The sequence below is a fragment of the Lepus europaeus genome, chromosome 3 (genome assembly GCF_033115175.1).
Source record: "Lepus europaeus isolate LE1 chromosome 3, mLepTim1.pri, whole genome shotgun sequence".
NCBI classification, from domain to species: Eukaryota; Metazoa; Chordata; class Mammalia; order Lagomorpha; family Leporidae; genus Lepus; species Lepus europaeus.
The window spans coordinates 50,541,905-50,567,232 of NC_084829.1; the positions used below are offsets into that span (position 1 = coordinate 50,541,905).

The window sequence follows — 25,328 nt, forward strand, 5'->3', positions numbered from 1 at the left end:
CCCCCCAAAAGCAAAAAAGGTTATCAATTTTCCTGATTCTTTCCACAGATACATGTATGTATGTATTTTTTCATTTTTAAACCAAGTTATAGTATTCTACATGCACTTCTTTTCACCTGTTGTTTTCCCCACTTTATTTTAATATTCATTCCTTTTTATGTGCTTACAAGTTACAATTTAAAAAGAATATTTTAATTTGGTGGTCAGTGTTGTAGCATAGTGGGATCAGCCACCACCCACAGCACTAGCTTCCCATATGGGAGTCAGTTCAAGTTCTGGCTGCTCCATTTCCAATCCAGCTCCCTGCTAATGTGCCTTGGAAAGCAGAAGAGGACATCCCAAGTGCTTGTGCTCCTGTACCCACATGGGAGACCTGGAAGGAGCTCCTAGCTCTATCTTCAGCCTAGCATAGCTCTGGCTGTTGCAGCCATTTGGGGAGTGAACCAGCTAATGGAAGACCACTCTCTTTCTCTCTGTGTGTGTAACTCTGCCTTCCAAATAAATCTTTTAAAAATCATTTATTTTATTTATTTGAGAGAGGGATAAACACACACACAGAGAGAGAAAGAGAGAGAGAGAGAGAGATTCAGAGAGGGTGATTCCATTCATTGGTCCCACAATGGGACCAATTGAGGGGTGGATACTCAGAACCAAAAACTCAATCCAACTCTCTTGGGTGGATAACAGAACTCATTGCTTAAACCAGCATCACTGCCTCACAAGGTCTTCATTACCAGAAAGCAAGAGTCAGGGGCCAGAGCTGGACTAAATGCCTTTTCCACAAGTTGTTAACTCTTTGAAACATTCATGGTATTCTGTTGAATGGGAGTGTTTAATTTTGGCCAGTCTTCTATGGAATATCATTTAGATGATTTCAGTCTTTGGCTATTACAAATAGTTGCTGCAATGAGTAATCTCACACTTACATAAATAATTCTGCAGACATGCAAGTACATCTGTTTCATAAATTCCTAGGAACGGTATTGCAGGATCAAAAAATCTGTGATTTTGATGAACTATTGGCAGGTTATTCTCAATAGTAGCTGTAAATTTATAATCTAACCAGCAATTGAATAAGAAGCATTAATATGATAGAACTTCCCTGGACACTAGTCTAAACAGGGTGCTACTAATTTTGTAGACACAAGGGAAATTATGGGGGGGGGAGCCATTGTAATCCATAAACTGTACTTTGGAAATTTATATTTACTAAATAAAAAAAAAGAAAAGAAAAAAAATTTTGTAGACACAAAAATTTGATTAATTTTAAAATTTTTCTGTATTATGAAGGAGTTATAACATTTTCAGTCATTATGAAGGTACACCAAAAAGTTCATGGAAAAATAGAAGTAAAAGATAAATTAAATTTATTTTGGTACAAAAATTGAAGATGTACATAGTTTTTTCATGCTATTCATTTTCTGTGAACTATTTGAAGATCCTTCATGTATTTATTTTGTATTTATGAGATGACTTTTGGTGTCTTTCTCATTAATTTGTAAGTTTTAATTATACACTAGGAAAGTCAGCTGTGTATCTGTATTATGGGCTGCATAGCTCTCACTCCCTAGCTTTCTTTTGTTATTAGAGGTTTCTGCTTATTTGTCCAGGCTTTGTCACAGGTTTTTAAAATTGATATAATCATATTTCTCATATATTTTATTTCATGGCTTTTAGTTTTATTATACTGTATTAAGTGCCTGTCTTATCCTGAAATATGAAATAATTATCCTTTGTTACCTTCTTATTACTTGTGATTTTATTTTGTTAACATCTAGATCTCTGATCCATCTGGACTATGTTTTAGTTTTGGATATATGGGACAGATCCAATTTTCATTGTGTTTTCCAGATGGCCACCCAGTTGTCCCAACACCTTTATTGATTTTTTATTACCAACTTGAAAAACAAGTTTCATCTTATACTTAATCCACTTAAACAATTACACGTTTACAAGGGATTGATGTCTTTGCTGTCTAACAATGCTATCTCTATTTCTACTACCATATTTTCTTTCTTGATTCTATAGTTTACATGCACTGTATAAGCCAGTTAATGCAGGACTGATTATGCAAGAATTCAACTGGATGGAGGCTCTTATAGTTTGATATTAACTCAGTAGTGACTGCCTTCTTTTTGTGTAACTCATAGGTTCTTAATATTTGGGGAAGATTTATAGCCCTTCTCTATATAATGCTTTATCTTCATCTTAGAAAAATGGTTCGAAACCTTGATTTGAGAGAAGCACATCAGCAATTTTTCAAAAATGCAGATATTCTGGCACCAGAGATTAATTGATAAAGAATGGCACTCAGGATTCTTTTTACAAAGCAAATTCTCAGGTTATAGGAATAGCAAGGGTTGAGAAACCTTGCTTACAAGTATATTCTATCTTTTTAAATTCTTCTACATAAGCAGTGATAATAATCCCTTTTCATATCTTGTCTACAATATTTAATTCTTTTTATCAAGTTCTTTTGCTTTAATATTTCCTTATTTTCCTTACATAGGATACCATAGCATACCATGGTCATAATTAGCCAATAAAATATTTGAAAACTTTTTCACTTAACACATGTTAACTGGGTATCTATTATGAATAAGGGGTTGTGGTAAGTTCAGAATATTGAATGAGGAACAAAGCTATCACTTTGTAGAATAGTGTTGGTGTTTGAACAAAATCACCACTAAGCTAGGGAAACCACCAGATTATAAGTCATTTATCGATGTCATAAATGATTGGATATATAGTAAAATCAAGGGCACTCCTTCCAGAATCATTTGGAAAACTTATACACATGTATTAAAATTGTCCTTGAGCTGTAGGATTTAATGAAGTTTGATACTACAATATAATTTAGTATAATATCATGTCCAGGTATGAAATTATTCTCACATTTGCTTCTAGTAGATACTTATTGGAATAATGCCATAGGTTTAAATGTGCTATTTCTTCATAGTGAAAATAAGATTGAAATCATAGATACTTGACTGGAATTTAATATACATTAACTGTTGCTTTTATTTAATGACATTGAGTATTGCAATACAAAGTTAACTTTAAATTTATAAAATAATATTGCTACAGTGACTGATGGTAGGAAATATCTAGTGAATAACAACTTAAAGTACCATTTAATACCAATTAGTGTTGAATGTTGATATTTAGCTATCTAAAATACAATTTTTCTTCAAATACAATAACACTAAAGGAAGGAAATATCTTTTTTAAAGAGGTTATTTTATTATGAGTGGAAATAGGAAACAAAGAAGGAAGAAGGGTGGGAGCATGGGCAGGAGGGAAGGTTAGGTGGGAAGAATCACTATGTTCCCGAATCTGTACATATGAAATGCATGAAATTTGTGTATCTAAAATAAAAAAAAATTTTTAAAGTTTATTTTATTATCTGCAAGGCAGAGTTACAGAGAGGGACGGAGAGACAGAGAGCAATCTTCCATCCTCTGATTCAATCCCCTAATGGCAACAGCAAGGGCTGAGCAATGCAAAAGCCAGGAGACAGGAACTTCATCCATGTCTCCCACACAGTTGGCAGGAGTGCTTTAGCAGGGAGCTCAACCAGAAGTGGAGATGCCAGGACTCAAATCTCTGGGTCTCTATATGATATGACTGCATTGTAGGCGGTGGCTTAACCCACTGCCCCACAACACAAGCCCTCAGAAAATCTATTTAATGGCTTATAAAAGATTGAAAATCAGGTATGCTTATTTCTATTTTAAAAGCACATTTAGCTCTGCTTTTTGTGGAATAACGTGGGAACTCAGAATGTCAGCATAATGTGCAATTTTTTTGTGAGAAAATGTTTTTCCATTAACTTTCCATTTTGGGACAGCATCAATGATTTTAGTTAAAAAAATTTTAAATAACATTTTCCCATAGTTGTTTATTATTTGTTTTGGAATGCAGAAAGATTCATTCCTGAAAACCAGGAAGGAAATTATGTTTTTCCCATGTTCAGGAATTAACTTGTATCTATTTATTAAGATAGTTATTTAATGTAAGTCATCATTTACTGCTGATACTGTTGTAAAATTGAATATCCCTCAGTGAGTTTCACCAGGGGATTAATACTTGGCATATAGAACTTAAAGTACTGCACTAAGGATTCTCGTTTCTAAGAACTTCATCCCTCTCAATGCATCTTCCTTCTAATATATATAATTCTTGAAATGCCATAAAGTAAAATGGAAGTATTTGTTAACATTAATGTGTGCTAATTTAAAAAAAAAAGATTACTGGTGGTGGGAGGTAGATGGCTAAGTGACATAATACATTGAAATGTAGGGATTTCTTAAGCTTGCTGAGAGAGAGAGAGAGAGAGAGAGAGAGAGAGAGAGGCTTTGGACATTGGAACATCTTACATCATCTCTCACAGAAATGAGGTAAACACAGCCAAATTTGCTATTATTGGAATAGAAGGGAAAACGTTCTCAATCCTCACTGCACCCCAGACGCTGCACTTGCTTGTCCTTCACGTAGACATTTTATTCCACCACAGAGACAGAGGATATCGGTCTGTATTTTCACAAATCAGTCGAATCCCTTAGAGTCTTCTTCCCATGCTTTTCTGATATTAAAACTTCCATTTTTCTTAAACTTGTTGCCAATACTATATAGATTTAAGTATGTATCTGTCATTGTTTCTGAATATCATGTGTATTATGATTCACATACCCATTTATTCATTCATTCCTTGGTCCTTACACGCAAAGCTTTTGAGGCATGATGTACACATTTTGACTACATATCAGAGTCTCTTCCCTCCACTTCTTTTGATGTAGCATTGCTATACATCCTGTAACAATGTTACATGGCAAGCAGTAGAAAGCAGTAAACAGTACTAAGAGAAGGGAGGCTCTGGCTGTCAGTGTAAATGTAAATAACAGCTGTTCTACTCAAACTGTTTTAAGAACTACCATGCGGTGCGGGCTTTGCACAAAATGGGACGGAGCCTCAAGAATCAAGTTTTAGCACAAAATTGTAGAGGCATGCTGCCATCTTCATGTTTGTACTATTTCATTTTTCCTACTATTGCATAAATGGTAGAGGAAATATATGTATATATGTAATATTCTCTGTTAAAATGTTATTTGAATATCATTTCTGTATCAACACTGCAATGTACAGCTATATTAATAGATATAACTCAATTTGTTATACAAAGGAAATACTACAAATTATGTTATTGTGTTAGTTGCAAGATACTGTTTGAATTTTTTATCATTTTATTTGAAGGAAGAGAAACACACACAAATAGAGACAGAGCGAGATCTTCCCCTGCTGTGCTACTCCCCAAATACCTGGAACAGCCAGGGCTATGTGAGGTTGAAAGCAGGAGACCAGCACTCTACCTGTGTCCACCTACTTGAATCATCATCTGCTGCCTAGATAGGAAGTAAGGTAGCTGGCATTCAAACCAGACGCTTTGATATGGGATGGGGGCATCCCAAGCTATGACTTAACACACTTTGCCAAATGCCGACCATGAAAGACGCTTCAAAAAGTGTATCCTCTGGTCAAGTGCTGCAACATCGTTTCATAGGTCAACATTTAAGGTTTTTTTAAATACCAAATTTGAAATTTCTTGAATAATCTCCTTTCTCTCATTTTTTCTAGCAAGTGACCATGCTATACAGCACTTAAATGTCCTTTAAGTGTCATTTTGTCTACAAAATATGCAGAGATTTTCCTTCTTTATTGGTTAAAGGGATTTAACTACTGGTAATAAACACTTATTTTATTTATTTATTTATTTATTTATTTGACAGGCAGAGTGGACAGTGAGAGAGAGAGAGACAGAGAGAAAGGTCTTCCTTTGCCATTGGTTCACCCTCCAATGGCCGCTGCGGCTGGCGCGCTGGGGCCGGCGCACTGCACTGATCCAAAGGCAGGAGCCAGGTGCTTCTCCTGGGCTCCCATGGGGTGCAGGGCCCAAGGACCTGGGCCATCCTCCACTGCACTCCCGGGCCACAGCAGAGAGCTGGCCTGGAAGAGGGGCAACCAGGACAGAATCCGGTGCCCGGACCGGGACTAGAACCCGGTGTGCCGGTGCCGCAAGGCAGAGGATTAGCCTATTGAGCCGCGGCACCCGCTGTAAACACTTTAAAAATATTGTTCTGTAGTGGACATTTGGCCTAGCAGTTAAGATATCAGTTGGGACATCTACAGCCTGTAGAGGAGTGCTTATTTTAATACCCAATCACATTCTCAATTCAAGTTTCCTGCTGATGCACACCCTGGTAGACAGCCCATGAGGGCTAAATTGGTTCAGGCTATGCAACCCCCCATATTAGGCCAGGATTGAGCTCTGGCTCCTGACTTTGATCTGGCCCCTTCCTCTTTGAAAAATCATTAGGAATTGATTTGTCTTTTTTTAAAGAAATTTTAGTCATAAGAAAGGCAAAAATATTTGAAAGTTACTTTCAGGAATATCTTTTACCAGTCCTGTACTCTCATAAAATATCTTCCTATTTTCTATGATTATTAATTCCCTTATCATCCTTTATAAATATGAATTTTCTAATATGAAGGACTAATACTTCTTTTTTCTGAAAAGTAGTATCTTAACTAAAAATATTTTCAATGATATGAACTAGCATATTTCATATATTACTTTTATATTTATGCATTCTTCCTCTCTACCAGTAAGTATATTATTTCTTCCAAATATTAACTCATGAAATATTCTGTTATCTTGTGAACTTAACAAAGAATCAAATCCACCACCCTTTAATCTATTACCATGTTCCACCCCAAACAAGCATCATATGATTTATCATCAAAACTGCTTTTATGTCTTATCTAAAATGTAATTATATGACTATTGCATCATCTCCCCATGATTTTCACTTTCTCCGTCTTTGAACTTCTATAAAACACTTGATCTCTAACCCTCATTTTATATTTGTAATACAATATCTTATAGTATTATAATATCAATAGATATGCATATATTATAGAAAATGTTGATATGGATGCAATGAAGATCATAAAGTGTCATTAAAATATTTGGTTTGTTGTTGTCGTTGCTATGACGAGCATCTTCCTAGATACAGGACAATTTTTAGTGCCCCATTCGACCCCCATTACTCTTACCTAGCATTATGCTTTGAACAAAACAGGTGCTTAGTATGCATGCAATTAAACCTTGATGTTTTGAAAAGATTTATTTATTTTATTTATCTGAAAGACAAAAAGGATGAGAGAGAGAGAGAGGTAAAGAGAGAGAAGGAGAGGAAATCTTGATTTTTAACAAAAGTTTTAATGATTAGGTAAGATTTGGTTTGATTGAGCTTTAAAAATACTAACTACTGTTTTCTAGTTTGCTTTCTACCACTAAATCTTAACTCCGGTGATAAACTAGTTTAATCCTATTTCCTAAAAATTTACTCAAGTTTTAGATCTTGTGAAAGATAAAGTTATTTTGTTTGTATTATTCCTTTTTTTTTTTTTTTTTTTTTTTTTGGACAGGTAGAGTGGACAGTGAGAGAGAGAGACAGAGAGAAAGGTCTTCCGCGGCCCGCACGCTGCAACCGGCGCACTGCACTGATCCAAAAGCAGGAGCCAGGTGCTTCTCCTGGTCCTCCACTGCACTCCCGGGCCACAGCAGAGAGCTGGCCTGGAAGAGGGGCAACCGGGAAAGAACCCGGCGCCCCGACCGGGACTAGAACCTGATGCGCCGGCACCGCTAGGCGGAGGATTAGCCTAATGAGCCGCGGCGCCGGCCCTTGATTGCATTATTCTTAAGCATAGTACATGGTGTTGTGATATACTTTAAAAATGTTATACATAGTGTTAAAGTGTCCTGACGCCTTCCATACAACCTAAAAATGCTGGTTCTGTAATCATAATACACTCTCCTTAACACCATAACATTACTAAATTCATATAATTCACTTAACTGCTTTCCAAGTGCTCCACTTTCTTTGAAAAGTTATTTGGACCCTATGCCAAATATTTTAATAGATCTCATGGAAAAGATACCTGATTATTTCAGATCTATTGAGAATAGGTTACAAGTTGAGTGGTAACAAAATGACACGTTGAACTTTTTCCCATGGAAATTAATGTGCAGAATTTTGGAAGTCTGCTTCATGATCAGAGCCACAGAGGGAATCAAAACTCTTGGAATGTGTTTCTGTTTTTCTTTCCTCATCAATTTTCCCTTCCGCCTACCTGGTGGGTTGCTTCTCTGTTTCTCAGTTTCTCCTCTTGGTTCTTCACCACATCCGCTCCAAAAAAGTCCTTTTTTCTTGGACTGATGGAATGACTAGGAAGCATGGTTCATCTGACCACAGCTAGGAGTGAGGCTTGAGGAAAATGTAAGTGATTTCTGTCATTAAGGTTGGATATTGCTCAGAAACTGACTTGTGTTGTCTGCCAACAGGGGAAGCTTTGCACTTGGCTCGGGATTTTGGCTACACTTGTGAAACAGAGTTTCCAGCCAAAGCAGTAGGAGAACATCTTGCCAGACAACATATGGAACAGAAAGAACAGACAGCAAGAAAAAAGATGATCCTAGCCACCAAGTAAGCAGAATGAGGAAGGCACTGTGTGCCTCATCCTCAGTTTTTCCATTTTCTTTGAATGAGGGGACCAGTCTGGAAAGCAGACTCTCCAGGAGGGGTTCTCACATTCCAGCAGCTACATATACTAAACAAGGACCTTCCTACCCCTCTTCACCTTTGGCAAAATTGCCCTTGATCACTATTGGAGCTATCATGAAAACTGAGCACACAGAAATCCCAAGAAGATAAACTTGTGTGGGAAATGTAGACTCTAAGCTAATAGGCCTTTGGTTGCTATGTAATTTGGCTTAAGGGACTCATTGTGCCTTAATAAATGAAGATAAAGATCTCAGAACACTATGAATGTTTGAGGAATGTGGCAAAAGGCGAGGATACAAATATGCAAAAGAGACCCTGAGACCAAGGGTTGTCATCAGCTCCCATCTTCTCTTGTGTATAATTAAGCTAATAATGCCTTTGTGCCTCATGCTCTCAAGGTGATAGTGTATGAAATAAAACGTTCAATGTATGTAAAAACTTCTGAAAACTGTAAAAAGCCTAATTAAAATAATGAGGGAAATAATGCAAAGGCAAATATATCAATGCAGTAAGGGGGAGCATGCATATAAGACATCTAAATTCCCTCTACTTGAAAGTTCTTTGAGAATTTAAGGCAGAATTGCCATTTACTGTGTAAAAAGCTAGCAACACTACAAGCACCAGTGCAAGTCTTAGGCAAAAGTTTCAGAGAAAAGCCCTTCAGGTGGTAACTAATTCTTACCATCTTTTTCTTATTGAAATAAGTTATTGCTGCATATAGATCATTAATAATCTCAAATATTTTCCTAATTCTCTACTCAGATTTTAGGGCTAATAGAGATTTTAATTATCATTTATTAATTAGTTTCCTTTTTAATTAATAATTTATTTTTATTAACTTGAGAGGCAGAAAGAAACAGAAAGCAGACTGACAGAGATTCTCCCATCTATTGGTTTGCTGATCAAATGATCACAATAGCTGGGGCTGCAGATGGCTGAAACCAAAGCCCAGAACTCAATCTGGGTCTCCCATTGGGTGGCAGACATCAAAGTACTTGAATCATCACTGCTACCTCCCAGGATGCCCATTAGCTGGAAACTGGATGTGGAAGTGGAGTCAAGATTTGAACCCGGGGCTGGCTCTGTGGTGTAGCCAATTAAAGCCATGGTCTGAAGCGCCGGCATCCCATATGGGCACTGGTTCTAGTCCCGGCTGCTCCTCTTCCAATCCAGCTCTCTGCTATGGCCTGGGAAGGCAGTAGAGGATGGCCCAAGACTTTGGACCCCTGCACCTATGTGGGAAGACCCGGAGGAAGCTCCTGGCTCCTGGCTTCAGATCGGCGCAGCTCTGGCTGTTGCAGCCATCTGGGGAGTGAACCAGCAGATGGAAGACCTCTCACTCTCTGTCTCTACCTCTCTCTGTAACTCTGTCTTTCAAGTAAATAAAATAAATCTTTAAAAAAAAAAAAAAGAAGATTTGAACCAAGACACTCCGATATGGGATTTGTCCCAAGTGGCACTCTAACTACTGCACCGATGCTTGTCCCTTCATTTCTTATGTAGGGGAAATGTTTTAGGACGAAGTATAAAGTAGATGATATAGAAACACTAATTCCTAGGAACTGATCAAAAATAATTATTTAATAGCTTTACAACATGGTGGCTAAAATTCAGATTAGTTCATAATGCATAAAACCCAAACTAAATATTCCCTGTTCCACTAGATTCTGAAGTCACATGTCTTTTTTTTTTTTAATTTTAAGTATTATATGGAACATCTAACATCTGACAAGCTTGCTCAAGAAATTTGGTGTTTGTGCAGTTTTGTAGCTGTCTCTGTTTGGGTTTAAATTATATGTATGCATTGATCTAAGAATACCAGTTAATTGTCTTGTTTTGTCCCTAAAAAGGGAAAAATAATAGATAATGGGATGGAGGAAAGGTTAGGCAAAGTGAAATAGAAGTGGGAAGTAATCACAGAGAGAATGAAGAATAAGAAACAGAGAAAGAAAATGATTGAAGCAGAAGAAAAATTGGACTTAAATTTTGGACATTAAGCTTGACACCGTGGAAGTTCCTGAAAACTGGTTGGTGGAGAGATCTAAATATGACTCTGTTCCATAGTATATCTTCTGGGGTTCTGTGCTTCTATTTTGTGTGCACTCTTTCAATCTTGACCCAGAGGGACTTTCATCAGTCATGTTTCAGTTTCTGTAGAAGGAACTTAAAGTGCATAGAGTTAGTTAGTTTGAATCTTTAATATAACCTCAGGAGAAAGATAAAGACATGTTACAGATCAAGAGAATTATATAGTACTGGAAGGTAGTATTCCCCAAGCATTCCCAAAGTACAACATCATTCTGGCTGGTAGGTTCATGCTGGTGCCCATGTAATACCCCTGAATAATCCTGCTATCCCATTGAGAAAACACCTTCATATTTTCTATCTTCAAATTACTTGTTGTGGTTTCATCAGGCATAGTTTACACTTTCATCCCTTAGTCCAAGAAATTCTTCTTGTCCTGAGCCCAGGAACACTTCTGCAACTGTTTACCTCCACCATCTTCAACATTCTAAACACAAGATTTCATCTTCATGGAGTTTCCAACCACTGTTGAAGTGTTTGGGAGTCTCTAAGTGCATGCAAATTGAATCTGAGATTTTTGTTTTTTACGGAGTAAGAGCAATATTTCAATATTTATCAAAGTTAGGCTGAGACATCCATTTTAGAGTAGTGAATTCAACCAGGTGGAAGTATTTTAATTTTCCCTGGGAACTACATAATGTATAATATCCTGGATGTAATTCTGAACTTCGATTTCATAAAACATTGCAAGAACATACAATTTCATTTGATTCATCTGTACATAGCTGGACATTTGCAGGCAATTAAATGTCAAGAAAGAAAAGTATTCACTGTTCCAATTAACTTATTTTTTAGCTCATAAATATCTAGAAATTACAATATAACCTATATAATTTTTTTGTATTTTTATGTATATCCCTTCTTTTTATGAGACAAAGTGAAACAAAAATTAATGAGTCAGAGGCTATGTAGTTATAGTAAGCAAACACAATACAACCAGAAATAAGGAGATTAATTAAGGAGTATCTAGGAATAACATACCCAATTTGCTGTAGGCACTGTTTCTAATTTTCCATCAATGGTAAAGCATTAAATATTTTCATCAATTAAAATGCTGAAAGTTGATTTTTCATAAGACTTTGACAAAAATATTGCTTATGTGAACTGTCAGATTGCCATTCATATTTCTTTCTTACCTCAATGGGTAACAGTTCAGTTGTGTTTAAGTATATTATCAAGCACACAATTGTTTGAAGCACCCAGTAAGGGCCATGTCTCCTAATTTCTCTTTTGTTACTAGTGTTTTGCTGATTTTCCATATATCTTAATGTAACTTAGATGATTGTTTTAGAAGGAAGAATAAAAACAGAAAAAATTCTGAATTCAAAAAATATATGACACAAATCATTTATTTGTTTGGTATATAGAAAATACATTTAAGACTCTTCATTCATTGAATTTAGAACTAAATATACTTAACATTTCATCTGCATTAAGGTAAACCAAAATAGTTAAAAATTTAAATCAGATATTATAACATCAAACGTCAAAAGGAGGCCGGCGCCATGGCTTAACAAGCTAATCCTCCGCCTTGCGGAGCCGGCACACCGCGTTCTAGTCCCGGTCGGGGCGCCGGATTCTGTCCCGGTTGCCCCTCTTCCAGGCCAGCTCTCTGCTATGGCCCGGGAAGGCAGTGGAGGATGGCCCAAGTCCTGCACCCGCATGGAAGACCAAGAGAAGCACCTGGCTCCTGGCTTCGGATCAGCGCGATGCGCAGGCCGCAGCGGACATTGGAAGATGAACCAACAGCAAAAAGGAAGACCTTTCTCTCTGTCTCTCTCTCTCTCACTATCCACTCTGCCTGTCAAAAAAAAAAAACAAACAAAAAAAAAACCTGTTTGAATTAAAAAAAAAAAGTCAAAAGGAGAAACAGAACTTTAAATTCAGACACCAGCCAAAAAAATTAGGTCCTTAAGGACAATGACATAAGTGATAAAGTTAGAATGTATGATTCATCGAAGATCATCTTATGTTGCATAATTCATAATAAGACATTTTATTTTGAAATATGAGCATTTCTTATTGTAGTTTCATAAATGAAGATTTAAATAAGAGTGAAACTAGTCATAAAAATAACTATTCCATAAGGGTTATAATGAGATGATGATGATTGCCCAAGGGGAATCTACAGGACTGTCATCTAAGTCTAGAAGCTGTCCTAAGTCAGTGAGTTAAGCAGCAGAATTAAATATCAAAGATTGAGAATTCTAAAACTATTCCTGATAAGCCTCACATAGGGTGAAATTAAATTATTCAGCATGAGTTAAATTTTTCCACACTTTGCCTTTTTCTCACTTCCTCATCAATTTTCAGTTTTGTTTGCCCATGAGTAAAATCAGTTTGACAAGTTATAAACTAGTTTCTTTAATTACCCAACAATCCCAATATCATATCCAAAGAACTATATCAATGTTTAACCTTTATTTTAATTTTTAAAATTTACTTAAACCTCATAGAGAATTAACATTTGGTCTTACAACAATTTCAATCTTTGTTTGTGAAAATAAATCATAGTGATGGCCTACCACACAGTAATTCTATTGCTAGCCTGATAATGATAACATGAAGTCATATTTAAAATTTTAGCCAGAGGGGTGGGCATTGTAGCACAGTTGATTGATCTGCTGCTTGGGACACCCTCATCCCATATCAGAGTGCCTGGGATGAAGTCCCACCTCCACTGTTGATCCAGCTTCCTGATAAAGTACACCCTGAGAGGTAGTGGAGGATGATTCAAATACTTGGGTCTCTGCCCTCATGTGGAAGATACAGATGGAGTTCCTGGCTCCTAACTTTGGCTTGACCCAACCCTACCTGTTGCAGGCATTTGGGGAGTGAACCAGTTAATGGAAGATAGATAGATCTCTCTCTCTCTCTTTCTCTCTCTCTCTCTCTTCAAATACATAAAGACAAATCAACATTAAAATAAATAAAAATAACTTTCATTAGAAATTTCCTAAAAATAAAAATGTATCTAATTCTTAAATAACACAAAGTATAATAGATGATGATGCCCTCATTAATGGCATCAAATACTTAGTTTAAGTTGCACTCATATATTAAAATATAGAACTACATCTGAAAGCTAGCCAACCAAATCTCATTGAAGACAGGGAAAAATGCAAAGTTTGGAGCAACTGTTATCAATGAAGGTAACTGCACCATTGTTAAAAGTGTGCACTTAACGGTGTAATTCAGAAATTCAATCAAAACAGTCAAAGAGAAAAAAAACAGTAAAAGAGGGATTTGGAAGAAACTTTTTTATTTAAGTATATAAAGAATTTGTTTTTCTTCTCTCTTTGCCCCACTCTGATTTTTTTATACTTTCATTGGTATTGTGTAAAAATGAATGAAGCAAATTCTATGAAATGATACAATATTTGAATATTAGTAATAAACCAGAGGGTCATTGTCAATAAAAGAAGATCACAAATAACCTTTGGTAGAATTCAATAAATTTTAGACAACTAATTATACTTGTAAGTCTCTTCTGATTTAATTGACTTGAGAGACAGAGATAAAGGTAGAAAGCAAAAATGATCATACTCTGGTTCACTATCCAAGTACCCACAATGCCTGGGACTGGAATGGGGGTGAAGCCAAAAGCTGGGAACACAGCCTGGTTCTCCCATGTGCATGACAGGGACTCAGTCACTTGAACCGTCACTGCTACTTCCCAGGGTCCACATTGGCTGGAGCTGGAGTCAGGAGGTATGGGCGCTCTAATGCGGCACATGGGCACCTTAACCAGTGTCTTGACTGCAAGGCTAAACATTCACCCCTCCACTGATTTCAGCTCAATGACAAATTATTTGTAGTCCAAGATTTTTTGTTTTCAATTGTTTTATGCATTTATTTGAAAGGCAGAGAGAAGGGGAGACACAGAGAGGGAGAGCTCTTCCATCAACCGGTTCACTCCTCCAAGTGGCTGTTAACAACCTGGGGCTGGGCCAGGCGGAAGCCAGGGGCCAGGAGCATCTTCTGGGTCTCTCACGTGGGATACAGGGGCCCAAGCACTTGGGCTACCTTCTGCTGCTTTCCCAGGAGCATTAGCAAGGAGCTGGATGGGAAGTGGAGCAGCCAGGACTTGAACTGGCACCCATATGGGATGCTAGGGCTGCAGGTAGCAGTTTAAGCCCCTACATCACAGTTCTGGCCCCAATTCAAGATATTTTGTAGAATTTCAATATCATTTGTTAATGTCACAAGTGCTTTGGAGCAGAATTTTGGCTGGGCCCTTATTTACTTGGGCTAATGTCACCCTTTTGTGTTTTTCTTTGGCTACATATATAATCATAGTTAGGGCTACATTGATAGGTTTTGTAATTGCCTGTTGTAAAAGCAGACAAAAAACTTAATCACCAACCTGTTATGTCTTGAGTATAGAGCAACTTCACTTCAGATGATTGATACTTTGAGGGAATTCCTTGGCATCCGTTTCTTTACTCTTCAGTTACTGTATTAATTTAGTGCTTTTTGTTCTGGAAAAAAAAAACCATTTACCCTATACTGCTTCTTTTGACTTATGCCATTTTGACTCTTCATCAGAAGTGTTTTTCTATTACCCAACACGCATGGTAATGCTATAATTAAACTGATACCAATGGCCAGAAATCATAACCACTTAGTGCATTAAGGCAGCAGAAAACTGCCCTAGGGGGAACTTTATACAAGAAATCAGGTTACACAAAACATAACCCTTTTTGTGAGGCTATTGCACTAAATTATAGGTAAATGATTCTCTGCTTCAAATATTAAAATGCAAAATTAATCCAGAAGATTTTGAATATTGAGAAATAGAAATCATGGCCCTGAAGTAAGCCCATACTTTAATTAAGCTTATTTACAGATATGCCCTGCAAAATTCCATTTTATTTCTAAAGAAGCAATTATTAATTGTAATCATTTCATATGGATTTTCCATTACCCTGAGGTTAATTTATGACTGTTTATCTTTTTGAAAGAACATGGTTTTGTCAGTATCCACGGACTTTCATTCATTTGAAATATTTTATAATGCTCCTAAGATCCTTGACAGCAAAGTCACCACTGTGAACCCTAACTGCATGCTATGGATGGAACTTCAGAGATTGCTTTATGAAATTGTGTCTAGTCCATAGTGCTCCTGTGAAATAGAGAATAAGCCTTTGGTAAAATATCATGGGAGGAAATGAAAGCCTTATTTAAAGAGTTCAATTTCAATTTTTGGATCTTTTATTTTAGACAAATTTGTAAAGAATTTCAAGACCTCTTGAGCCAAGATAGATCACCACTGGGCTCCTCCAGACCCACTCCAATTCTAGACCTTGACATCCAGAGACATTTAACACATTTCAGGTAAGACTCCTTTTCCAATTTGCTCAGCCTCTCTTTTGAACTGCTATACCATATTTATTAACTCAGACCTTCTTATATCCTATCACTGTTCCATTTAAAGATAGCACTTACATATCCATAGGTAACTATAGCCTGTTTGGATTGCTGTAACAATATAGTTTATACTGCATACTTCATACGCAACAGAAAGTTATTGCTCACCATCCTGGAGGAGGTCCAAGATCAAGGTACCAGCAGATTAGGTGTCTGCTGAGGGAACGCTTTCTGCTTCAGAGATGGCACCTTCTTGCTTCTCCCTTGCATGAGAGACAGGACATACAGGCTCCTTCAGAACCCTTTTATTTTCTTTTTTTTTTTAACTTTTATTTAATGAATATAAATTTCCAAAGTACAGCTTATGGATTACAATGGCTTCCCCCCCCACCATAACTTCCCTCCCACCTGCAAACCTTCCCCTTTCCCACTCCTTCTCCCCTTCCATTCACATCAAGATTCATTTTCAATTCTCTTTATATACAGAAGATCAGTTTACTATATATTAAGTAAAGATTTCAACAGTTTGCCCTCACATAGCAACACCAAGTGAAAAATACTGTTGGAGTACTAGTTATAGCATTAAATCACAATGTACAGCACATTAAGGACAGAGATCCTATATGATTTTTTTTAAGAATTGATAAATTTTCTATGCAATTTCCAATTTAACACCAAGTTTAGGCTGGTGCCATGGCTTAACAGGCTAATCCCCTTTTATTTTCTTTATAAATTTTTTATTAATATGAAGAGAACAGATTTAATGTATTTCATAGGTACAATTCTAAAAAGATAACCATATTTCCTTCTCCCTCTTTCCCTCCCTCAATTCCCCTCCTTCTTTTATTCCTTTTTCTTTAATTTTTGCAAAAACATAATTTCAGTCTACTCTATAGTCATAGACTCAATGTACCACTAACCATTATAAGGGTACCAGTCCCATCCTTCACGACCTAATTAGCTTGTAAAGTCTCAACCTCTTAGTAGTATTGCTTTGGGGATTAGGTTCAACATATGGAGCATGCAGACCATAGCATTGATGACTGAATTCTTTGAAATCTCAAATATGTAATACCAAATAGAGGAAAATAACAATGTATGAAGCACCTTAGGTCAACAAATTCAGTATATTTGCAGACCTATCAAAAAATAAACACTATTATTTCAAATAATACTTAGAAGCTTTGGATTCAAATTCATAAGTCTATTGAATAGTTCTTTATCTTAGTAATGCAAATAGTTGAATGGACTGATGAAATGATAGAAGCTATTGAGATACCATTGGCTGATTTTCCAGGAGTGTGTTAATAACTTCTACCCAGTTAAAAGTGCAAATGTGTATTAGACCATTCAAAAGCCAAAAATATATTACTAAGACATTTTAACTTTCATCTTCTGAGATTTTTGAAAGCAATTTTTATGATTAATTTGTACCAAAGATGCAAGGTGAAAAAAATAGTAACTATTCAGATATCTTCAAGTTTAAGTCTGGAATTCTAATACCAACCTGATATTTTCTAGTATAAAAATATTTTATCTTCTCTAGTTATTATTGTTTGGTTAAAAAGATAATCTTTTTACAATTTAAGATCATATTATGCACAATAATGGTTTTTTTAAATACATTGGAATTTCGTCTGTAACATAAGAGGTTTTCAAAAAATATTTATTTATGTATTTATTTGAAAGGCAAAGTTACAGAGAGAGAGGAAGAGAGAGAGAGAGAGAGAAGGGGAGACACAGAGAAAGATCTTCCATTCACTGGTTCACTCCGCCAAATGATCGCAATAGTTGTGGTTGGGCTTAGCCAGGCTGAAGCAAGTAGCTTGGAACTCTATCCAGGTCTCACAAGTGGTGGGAAGGGCCCAAGTACTTGGGCCATGATTGACTGCTTTCCTAGGCGCAGTAGCAGAATGCTGGATTAGAAGTGGGGCAACCAGGTCTTAAGCCAGTGCTCATATGGAATGTCCACATCTGCTGAACTCACTGCATCACCACGACAGCCCCCATCAGAGATATTTGTTTAGAATATTTTATTTTCCATATGTAACAAGTCTCCTTCCAAAAATATACCAAATGGAGGATTTATTTCACAGAACTTTTCTCCTGCCATTCAATTGATTTAGTGAAGGCAAGTGTAATAGAATTGATAATATAATGTCCAGAAGTAAACAGCAGATTTTGAAGTCAATAGAACAATTTTCAAATACACGTCCTTACATACGTGAACTGAGCTGCTTGGGATAACTTATCCAAACCTTTATATTCCCAGTTTGAAGTGATATAAAGACCCCTATAATATATGATAGTCATGAGCTAAAATGTGATAAAGAATATAAAGGAAACATTCAATAAACAATATATTGTTTACCTCTACTACCAACCCAATCTTGAAAGATACAAATGTCTCTTATATTGTATCTTTGTAAATATTTCAAATAATTCTGTTTGTGCAAAAACTAAAAGGATTTATTATTTTTACAGAAGTTCAACTCAGAAGTTAATTTTTATGTTTCTGGATTCAAAGAAGTCTGTTAAAATACACATTTTTTCTAGAGTTTAGAGAGGCAGATGTTTGGTGAAGCAGTTGGAACATCAATATTACATATCAGAGTGCCTGAGTTCAAGTTCCAGCTTGGTTTCTGATTCTGGATTTCTGTTAATGTGCACCTTTGGAGGCAACAAGTGATGGCTCAAGTACTCTGAATCCCTGCCATCCACCTGGGTGACTTGGATTGAGTTCCTGGCTCCTGACTTTAGCCTGGCCCAGATCCAGCTGTTGTAGACATTTGGAGCATGAACCAGCAGATGGAAGATATTCTCATTCTCTCCATCTCTGTCTCTGTCTCTGTCTCTCTTTCTTCCTTTCAAACAAATATTTTTACTTTATTAAGGTACAGAGAATTGTGACTGTATGTCACAAGTATTAGATAATTTTGTTATTGGGTGGCAAATCCTTCAACAGTGAGATGTCTGCTTTTATTAAACTCAAAGTAAAACAGAGCATTGATGTATAGATTGAATGTCAGTTACTGTAAGAAATAAATAGGTGACATTTGTGATTCATTAGTTGACTGCTAACTGAATGCCATAGAACACTTTAGAGAAAACTTTAACGTCTAAGCTCAAGCTGAACATTTCCTTTTCTGGTTTTATGTGCTCTTATTACAACCCCAAGCAGAATATGGTATAAGCTGGTGTCACTCATCAAATAGCTAAATTTACAATAAATGACCTTCCTCATCCCCAGTGAAAAAGTACAAGGATACTATATTTGGAGCATCAAGCTCACAAAATTTCATGGATTTGTAAGATTCCTTTTTAGAACCATAAAGTGCTCTAACACTTCAGAATACATTTCCTTTCAATAGTAGCATCTATAAAATTTTGGTTTAATATTTGTAATTGAATGAAAGTCATGATTTCCCATTTAAATATTTTCCAGAATTTTTATTCATTTATTTTTCTTAACTGCACTCCAGGTTATATATTTAAATGAAATCTTCTGATTTGATAATGGAAGGTAGTAGAATGATAGAAATAACTTGGCCAAAATTCACTTTATAGAAAATTTCTTAAACTCCACCTTTTATTTCATTGTGATTTTTAAAAACAAACAGTAGAATTTACCATTTAACCATTTCTAAGTATTCAACTCAGCAGTACCAAGTATGTTCACATTGTTTTACAACCAACTTTGGGACTTTTTCATTATGTAGAACTGAAACTCAGTACCCATTTGACTACTCCCAAGTTCTCTTTTCCTGTGGCTCCTGGAAATTGCTAGTGTACTTCTGTTGCTATGAATTTAGCTACTGTAGATATGTCATATAATGGAATCATACAATATTTGTCTTTTTTGGAACTGGCTCATTTTATGCAATATAATGTCCTTGAGTTTCATTCATATTATAGTATTATCAGAATTCCCTTAATTTTTAAGGCTATATAATATTTCAGTGAATTATATATGCCATAATATGTTTATCCATTTATCCATCAGTGGACACTTGGGTTGCCTCCACCTTTTAGAAATTGTGAATAATGCTATCATTAACATGGCAGTGCCAATGTGTCTTTGAGATACTGATTCCATTCTTTTAGATATATACCTGGAAATGGAATTGCTGGATTACATAGTAATTCTATTTTTTAATTTCATTGAATACCTGTCATTCTGTTTTCCATAATAGATGCACCTTTTCATATTCCCATCAGTAGTGCACAAATGTGCTCATTTTTCTACATCATCACCAACCTTTGTTATTTACTTTTTGAAATAGTATCCATCCAAAATACATGTGAGGTGATATTTCATTGTGCTTTTGATTTGCATTTCTGTAAGTATTAGTGATGTTGAATGTCTTTTCCATATCATTTTTAGAGAAATGTCTATTCAAATACTTTGCTCATTTTTAATTAGGTCATTTATTTTTTAGTGTTGGATTGTGGGAGTTCTGGATATTAACTCTTCATTGGACATATGATTTACAAGTACTTTGTCCCTTTCTGTATGTTGCCTTTTTGCTCTGTTGATTTGTCTTTGACAGTTTTAAATTTTAATGCAGTCTAATTTTTAAATTTTTACTTTTGTTTCCTGTGGTTGACAAATGCAATGTATCAAAGTCTAAGTGAAGGCTGGTTTGTTGCCTGAATTTGCAAAGAGTATATTTTACAATTGCAGTCCTTCAATGTAGCTTCATAGCAGAGTCACTTTTGAAGCTTTTTCAAAATCTCAAGAATGAAAGTACGTTAAAGAGCTGATTCAATAGGTCTATAGGACTCTAGAACCTATGTTATTTTTAAAACACTGGAGTTAATTCAGATCAGCAGGTTATGAGCCATTATCCTAGGATATTCCTAAACAGATTTTTTTACTCTGAAAGAAAAACAATTCTAATTCATTTTTAATGTGGCACTGAGAATTATGTTGTTTTGTCCTGTTCATACACTAACATATTAAAAAGATTCTATGGTTCTGCAAATATCTGTTTAAAAATATTAGCATAGAATATGTCTGTTATGTTTTTCTCCTTACAGTGATCACTTCAATTTTAACAGAAAAACTAACAAGGAAAAGATGAAAAAGAAATCATATCAGGGGCAGGTATTTGGCACAGTAGTTAGTTCACCAATTGAGATGGCACCATCCCATATTGGAGTGCCTGGAACGAGACCTGGCTCCTCCACTTTTGATCCAGTTTCCTGCTAACAAAATTCTGGGAAATAGCAAGTGATGGCTGAAGTAATTAAGTCCTTGACATCCCCATAGGAGACTCATTTGGAGTTCCAGGTTCCTAGTTTCAGTCTGGCCCAGCCCTGCCTTGGTGTTTGGGAGTGAACCAACAGATGAAAGATCTCTGTTTCTCTGCCTTTAAAATAAACACAAATAAATAAAAGTTAAGTAGAAAAGAAAGAATGCATATCATACTCTACTTTGAAATCAGGCAATCAGCAGAGTTGGTTTTCCACTGTTTTTGTTGCATGCTGGCTGGGAAAGAAGTGAAGAGGGAACAGGATTGTACTGGCATTAGGGATGCTCTAAGTAGGAACATCATCTGGTGTTATTGTTTTACTCAGTCAAAATCTCCTTCCCAATGCCATTTGAACTCTTACCTTACAGGGTGATGCATTTGGTGCTGTGACAATGGTGGCTTACTTTGAGCAGATTGAGTATGTTCAAATAAAGATAGGGAGGTATCTGGTCTCTTAACGCACAATTAATTCTAGCTTTTTGTGGCAGTTGACCAATGGGTATGCTCTGGGAGACTAGGTGATCCTTCTCACCATTCACAGTCTGGAAAGCCGCTTTTCTCCAACAGGAGGCCAATAGGCAGATTCCTTCATTATTTATAATTTGCCACGTTCCCTCAATAGTGATTTTTATAGAGAACACAGAAGATACCACAACCCTCCCCAAAAGGAGGAAGAGTTTTGATTGAAATTTGCAGAGACCCTACAGCCTCACAATTCCCAATTGGACCCAGAGGGCAGAGGATTCATGGACAAAATAGACTCAAATCAAATAGAAATCCAGAGCCCCAGATAGATGAAACATTATAAATTTTCCTCTTAAAAATCTCAAGAAACCTTAATTTTTCTCTTGCTTTGGTTCAAATGTTCTTATGATCTCCTTGAATCTGAAGTTAAAAAAAGCCAATTTGACAATGCAAATAAGGAAAAGTTAGACTATCTGCAATGCTCAGTGCAGAGAGGAGAGGCTATCAGAAAAATTAATATTTCTTTCTTTCCCATTTTGGGAGACTAAAATTTTGTTTCTTGTATTTCACTGTGATAATAGCAGGTCTTGAAAAGGTGACTGAAGGATTGTCCCAGTCTTGAGGAATTTCTAAAGTAGGAAATGATTACATAATAGAATTAGTCATTACCTGTACTATTGCAACAGAGAAGTAAGCAGAATTTCAGTTAATTATCTGGCAATCAAGATTCATCTTTCTAGCCATAGTACCTAGCACATAGTATGTATGGAAATGTGTATGTTATAAATATAGATTAGAGTAACTTCTCAGTTGGATCTTACATGTATGTATTCTCCACTGATGTATTTCCAGCACTGTGGTTATTTAGTGGAGCCACAGTCTGGGAAAGTGAAATGATCAGTGTCCTTAATTCTCCTGTTTGAGTTTAAAAAGTATACTGGAGGTCTTCAAACAGTTCATGGAAATGCGTATTATGAAAAAGTTATGCGTAGATTTTTTTCTCCAAAATAAACTTATCCTTTAATGCCATATTCCACAGACCTTTTGATGAACCATAATTCTAATCTCATCTTTTTAATAGATCCCCCTTCTGGTCTACAACCCTTTGGAAATTAGAAATGTAGGGAATAGATATCTGTGTGTTTGCTAGTGATTATATTTTCTTCACTGATTCTCGGTGTTAGAAGGCCCCTTATATTTCTTGACTTTACTTTAATATTTACATCTCCCCAACATCTCTGTCACATTGTCACCCATACCAGGCTTGAAAACTTCCAATGATTCACTGCTCTTCTCTCTAACAACTGTATTAGAAATGTCTTCCTTCTATTAAGGCAACACTGTCTCCATAACATCCCACTTCTCTGGGGCCTTAACAAGTCATTTTAATCCTCTTTTCCTCCCAATTCTAGTGGCAGCTTTCAGATCTCCCTGCGTTTGCTTCCTGGGTCATTCATGCCCATTTCCTTTAGTGTGTCACATAGGACAGGCATTCCAGTCAACTCTAGAACTTTCTGAGTGCTATGTTCTTTACAGTGTGATGAGAGAGGATGTTTTTCTGTATTTAAACATGAGCATGCTTGTCTTATCCGAGGAGCTTAAGATATGTGCACATTCTTATTTTTGTTGTAATTTTTTTTTCTTTTCCTTTTTCTTTTTTTACAATCTTAGTTTGGGAAAGTTGCTGGGAAGATAATCAGTAGTGAGTGATTTTATTAATTGCATGAACTAATTCTTTTGTGTCCAAAGAGAAATGAATCTCAACTAAATTTTTAAAAAAATATTTATTTGTTTATTTGAAAGATAGGGTGAAAGAGATAAAAAAAAAAAAGCAGAGAGACTTTTTACCTGCTAGTCCACTCCTCAAATGGCCACAATAGTCAGGACTGTGCCAGGCCAAAGCCAGGAGCCAAGAACTCCATCTGGGTCACCCATATGGGTGACAAGGGCCCAAGCACTTGGGCCATCCTCTGCTGCCTCTCCAGGCACATCAGCAGGAAGTTGGATTGGGAGTGGAACAGCCAGAACTTGAACTGGTGCCCATATGGGATGCTGGCAGATCAACTAAATTTCTAATCTGAAAAAAAATAAAAAGGCATATTTACATAATGGGTAAAGCCAATGCCTGCAATGCCAGCATCCCTTATGGGCACCAATTCAAGTCCCAGCTGCTCCACTTCTGATCCAGCTCCCTGCTAATGAGCTTGGGAAAGCAGTGGAAGATGGCACAAGAGGGCCTTTTCACCCACGTGGGAGACCTGTAAGAAGCTCCTGGCTTCTGGCCTCGGACGGGCCCAACTCTGGCCATTGCAGCCATTTGGGGAGTGAACCAGTGGAGGGAAGACCTTTTTCTCTGTCTCTCCCTCTCTCTATAACTCTGCCTTTCAAATAAATACTTTTTAAAATATCTTTTAAACATTTTTCAAAAAAAAAACAAGAAATAAATTATACAATTAGGCTTAGCTTTTAGGAAAAAAAATTACCATGCTTCTTTCAGTGTGTTCTGCCCAGCAAAAATGATTTCTAGGAGTAGTTTATTTAAGAATATTGTAAATATTGGGCCTGAATTATGAAAGGAAAATGTCTTATATTTCCCAAACAGTCCCCCTTCTAAAGTTGAAATTAAATTTCAAAGCTTTAACTTAAACTCCAAAAGTTAATATCACATCCAGGAACAAAGAAAAAAACTGGTGAGTAGTCATGTTTTATCCAATAGTTAAGTAGGAAAGAATAATCTGTATTTACAAAGAATAAAAAATAGCTTTCCTTGAAGTAAAACAGACCAAAAAAAAAAAAAAAACAGATACAATTTCACTTCCTCAGCAAAGAAGAGCAAACATGATGTTTAATCCACATTAATTTATTTATATTAACAACATTAAGCAGGACATCAAATAATTAAATAAATTTCCAGTATTTATTTTACTTCCCAAGTTGCATAACACCAAACTAAAAGCTGCAGTAGTATTAAAGAAAAAAATATTTACTGATACTTGCATGGTGAGGACTATTTTTTTCAAGGCTATCCTAATAGGTACAGGAACAACTGTAATCAGATTTTGCAGTTGTGTAAGGTTATTGGGCTTAACTCCAAATGTGAGGGGGCTTCAAAAGTTTGTGGAAAAAAATGAAATTAGTAATGATTTGAAATTTCCGTGAATTATTTGAAGCCCCCTTATACAAGTTGGCAAGTAGGAATTTATAGCAACAGTGCTATGTAGGAGTGCATGGACAGAACATTTAAGATAGAGGAGGATTGTAACTATATCTGTCTAAGGAGTTTCTTGCTAAACACAGACCAAGGTGGTCAGACGTCATCTAGAAAATGGTGATGAGTAAGAAACCTGACAAGGTATCAAGGGTAGAGTTTTCTTACTAAACTCACTTCCCAAGAGTCTCACTAAAACCTAATTGTATAAGGAAATGCATAATGGACTTAAGTGAAGATCTGAGAGCCCTACTAAATAGGTTAAGCAAAGAATCTTCATCAGAATATACGTACATATAGTAAAGCATCCAATGCATGACA

The 25,328-nt window shown here is 36.1% G+C and overlaps 1 protein-coding gene across 1 annotated transcript in view; it reads left to right on the forward strand.

Moving 5' to 3' along the window:
* TFAP2D (transcription factor AP-2 delta) overlaps positions 1 to 25,328 on the forward strand; it is a 79,011-nt gene that overhangs the window by 31,001 nt on the left and 22,682 nt on the right. Inside the window, exons 6-7 of the mRNA XM_062187527.1 lie at positions 8,405 to 8,546; positions 15,933 to 16,046. Coding sequence (XP_062043511.1) covers positions 8,405 to 8,546; positions 15,933 to 16,046 — 256 coding nt within the window. The remainder of the gene's footprint in view (positions 1 to 8,404; positions 8,547 to 15,932; positions 16,047 to 25,328) is intronic.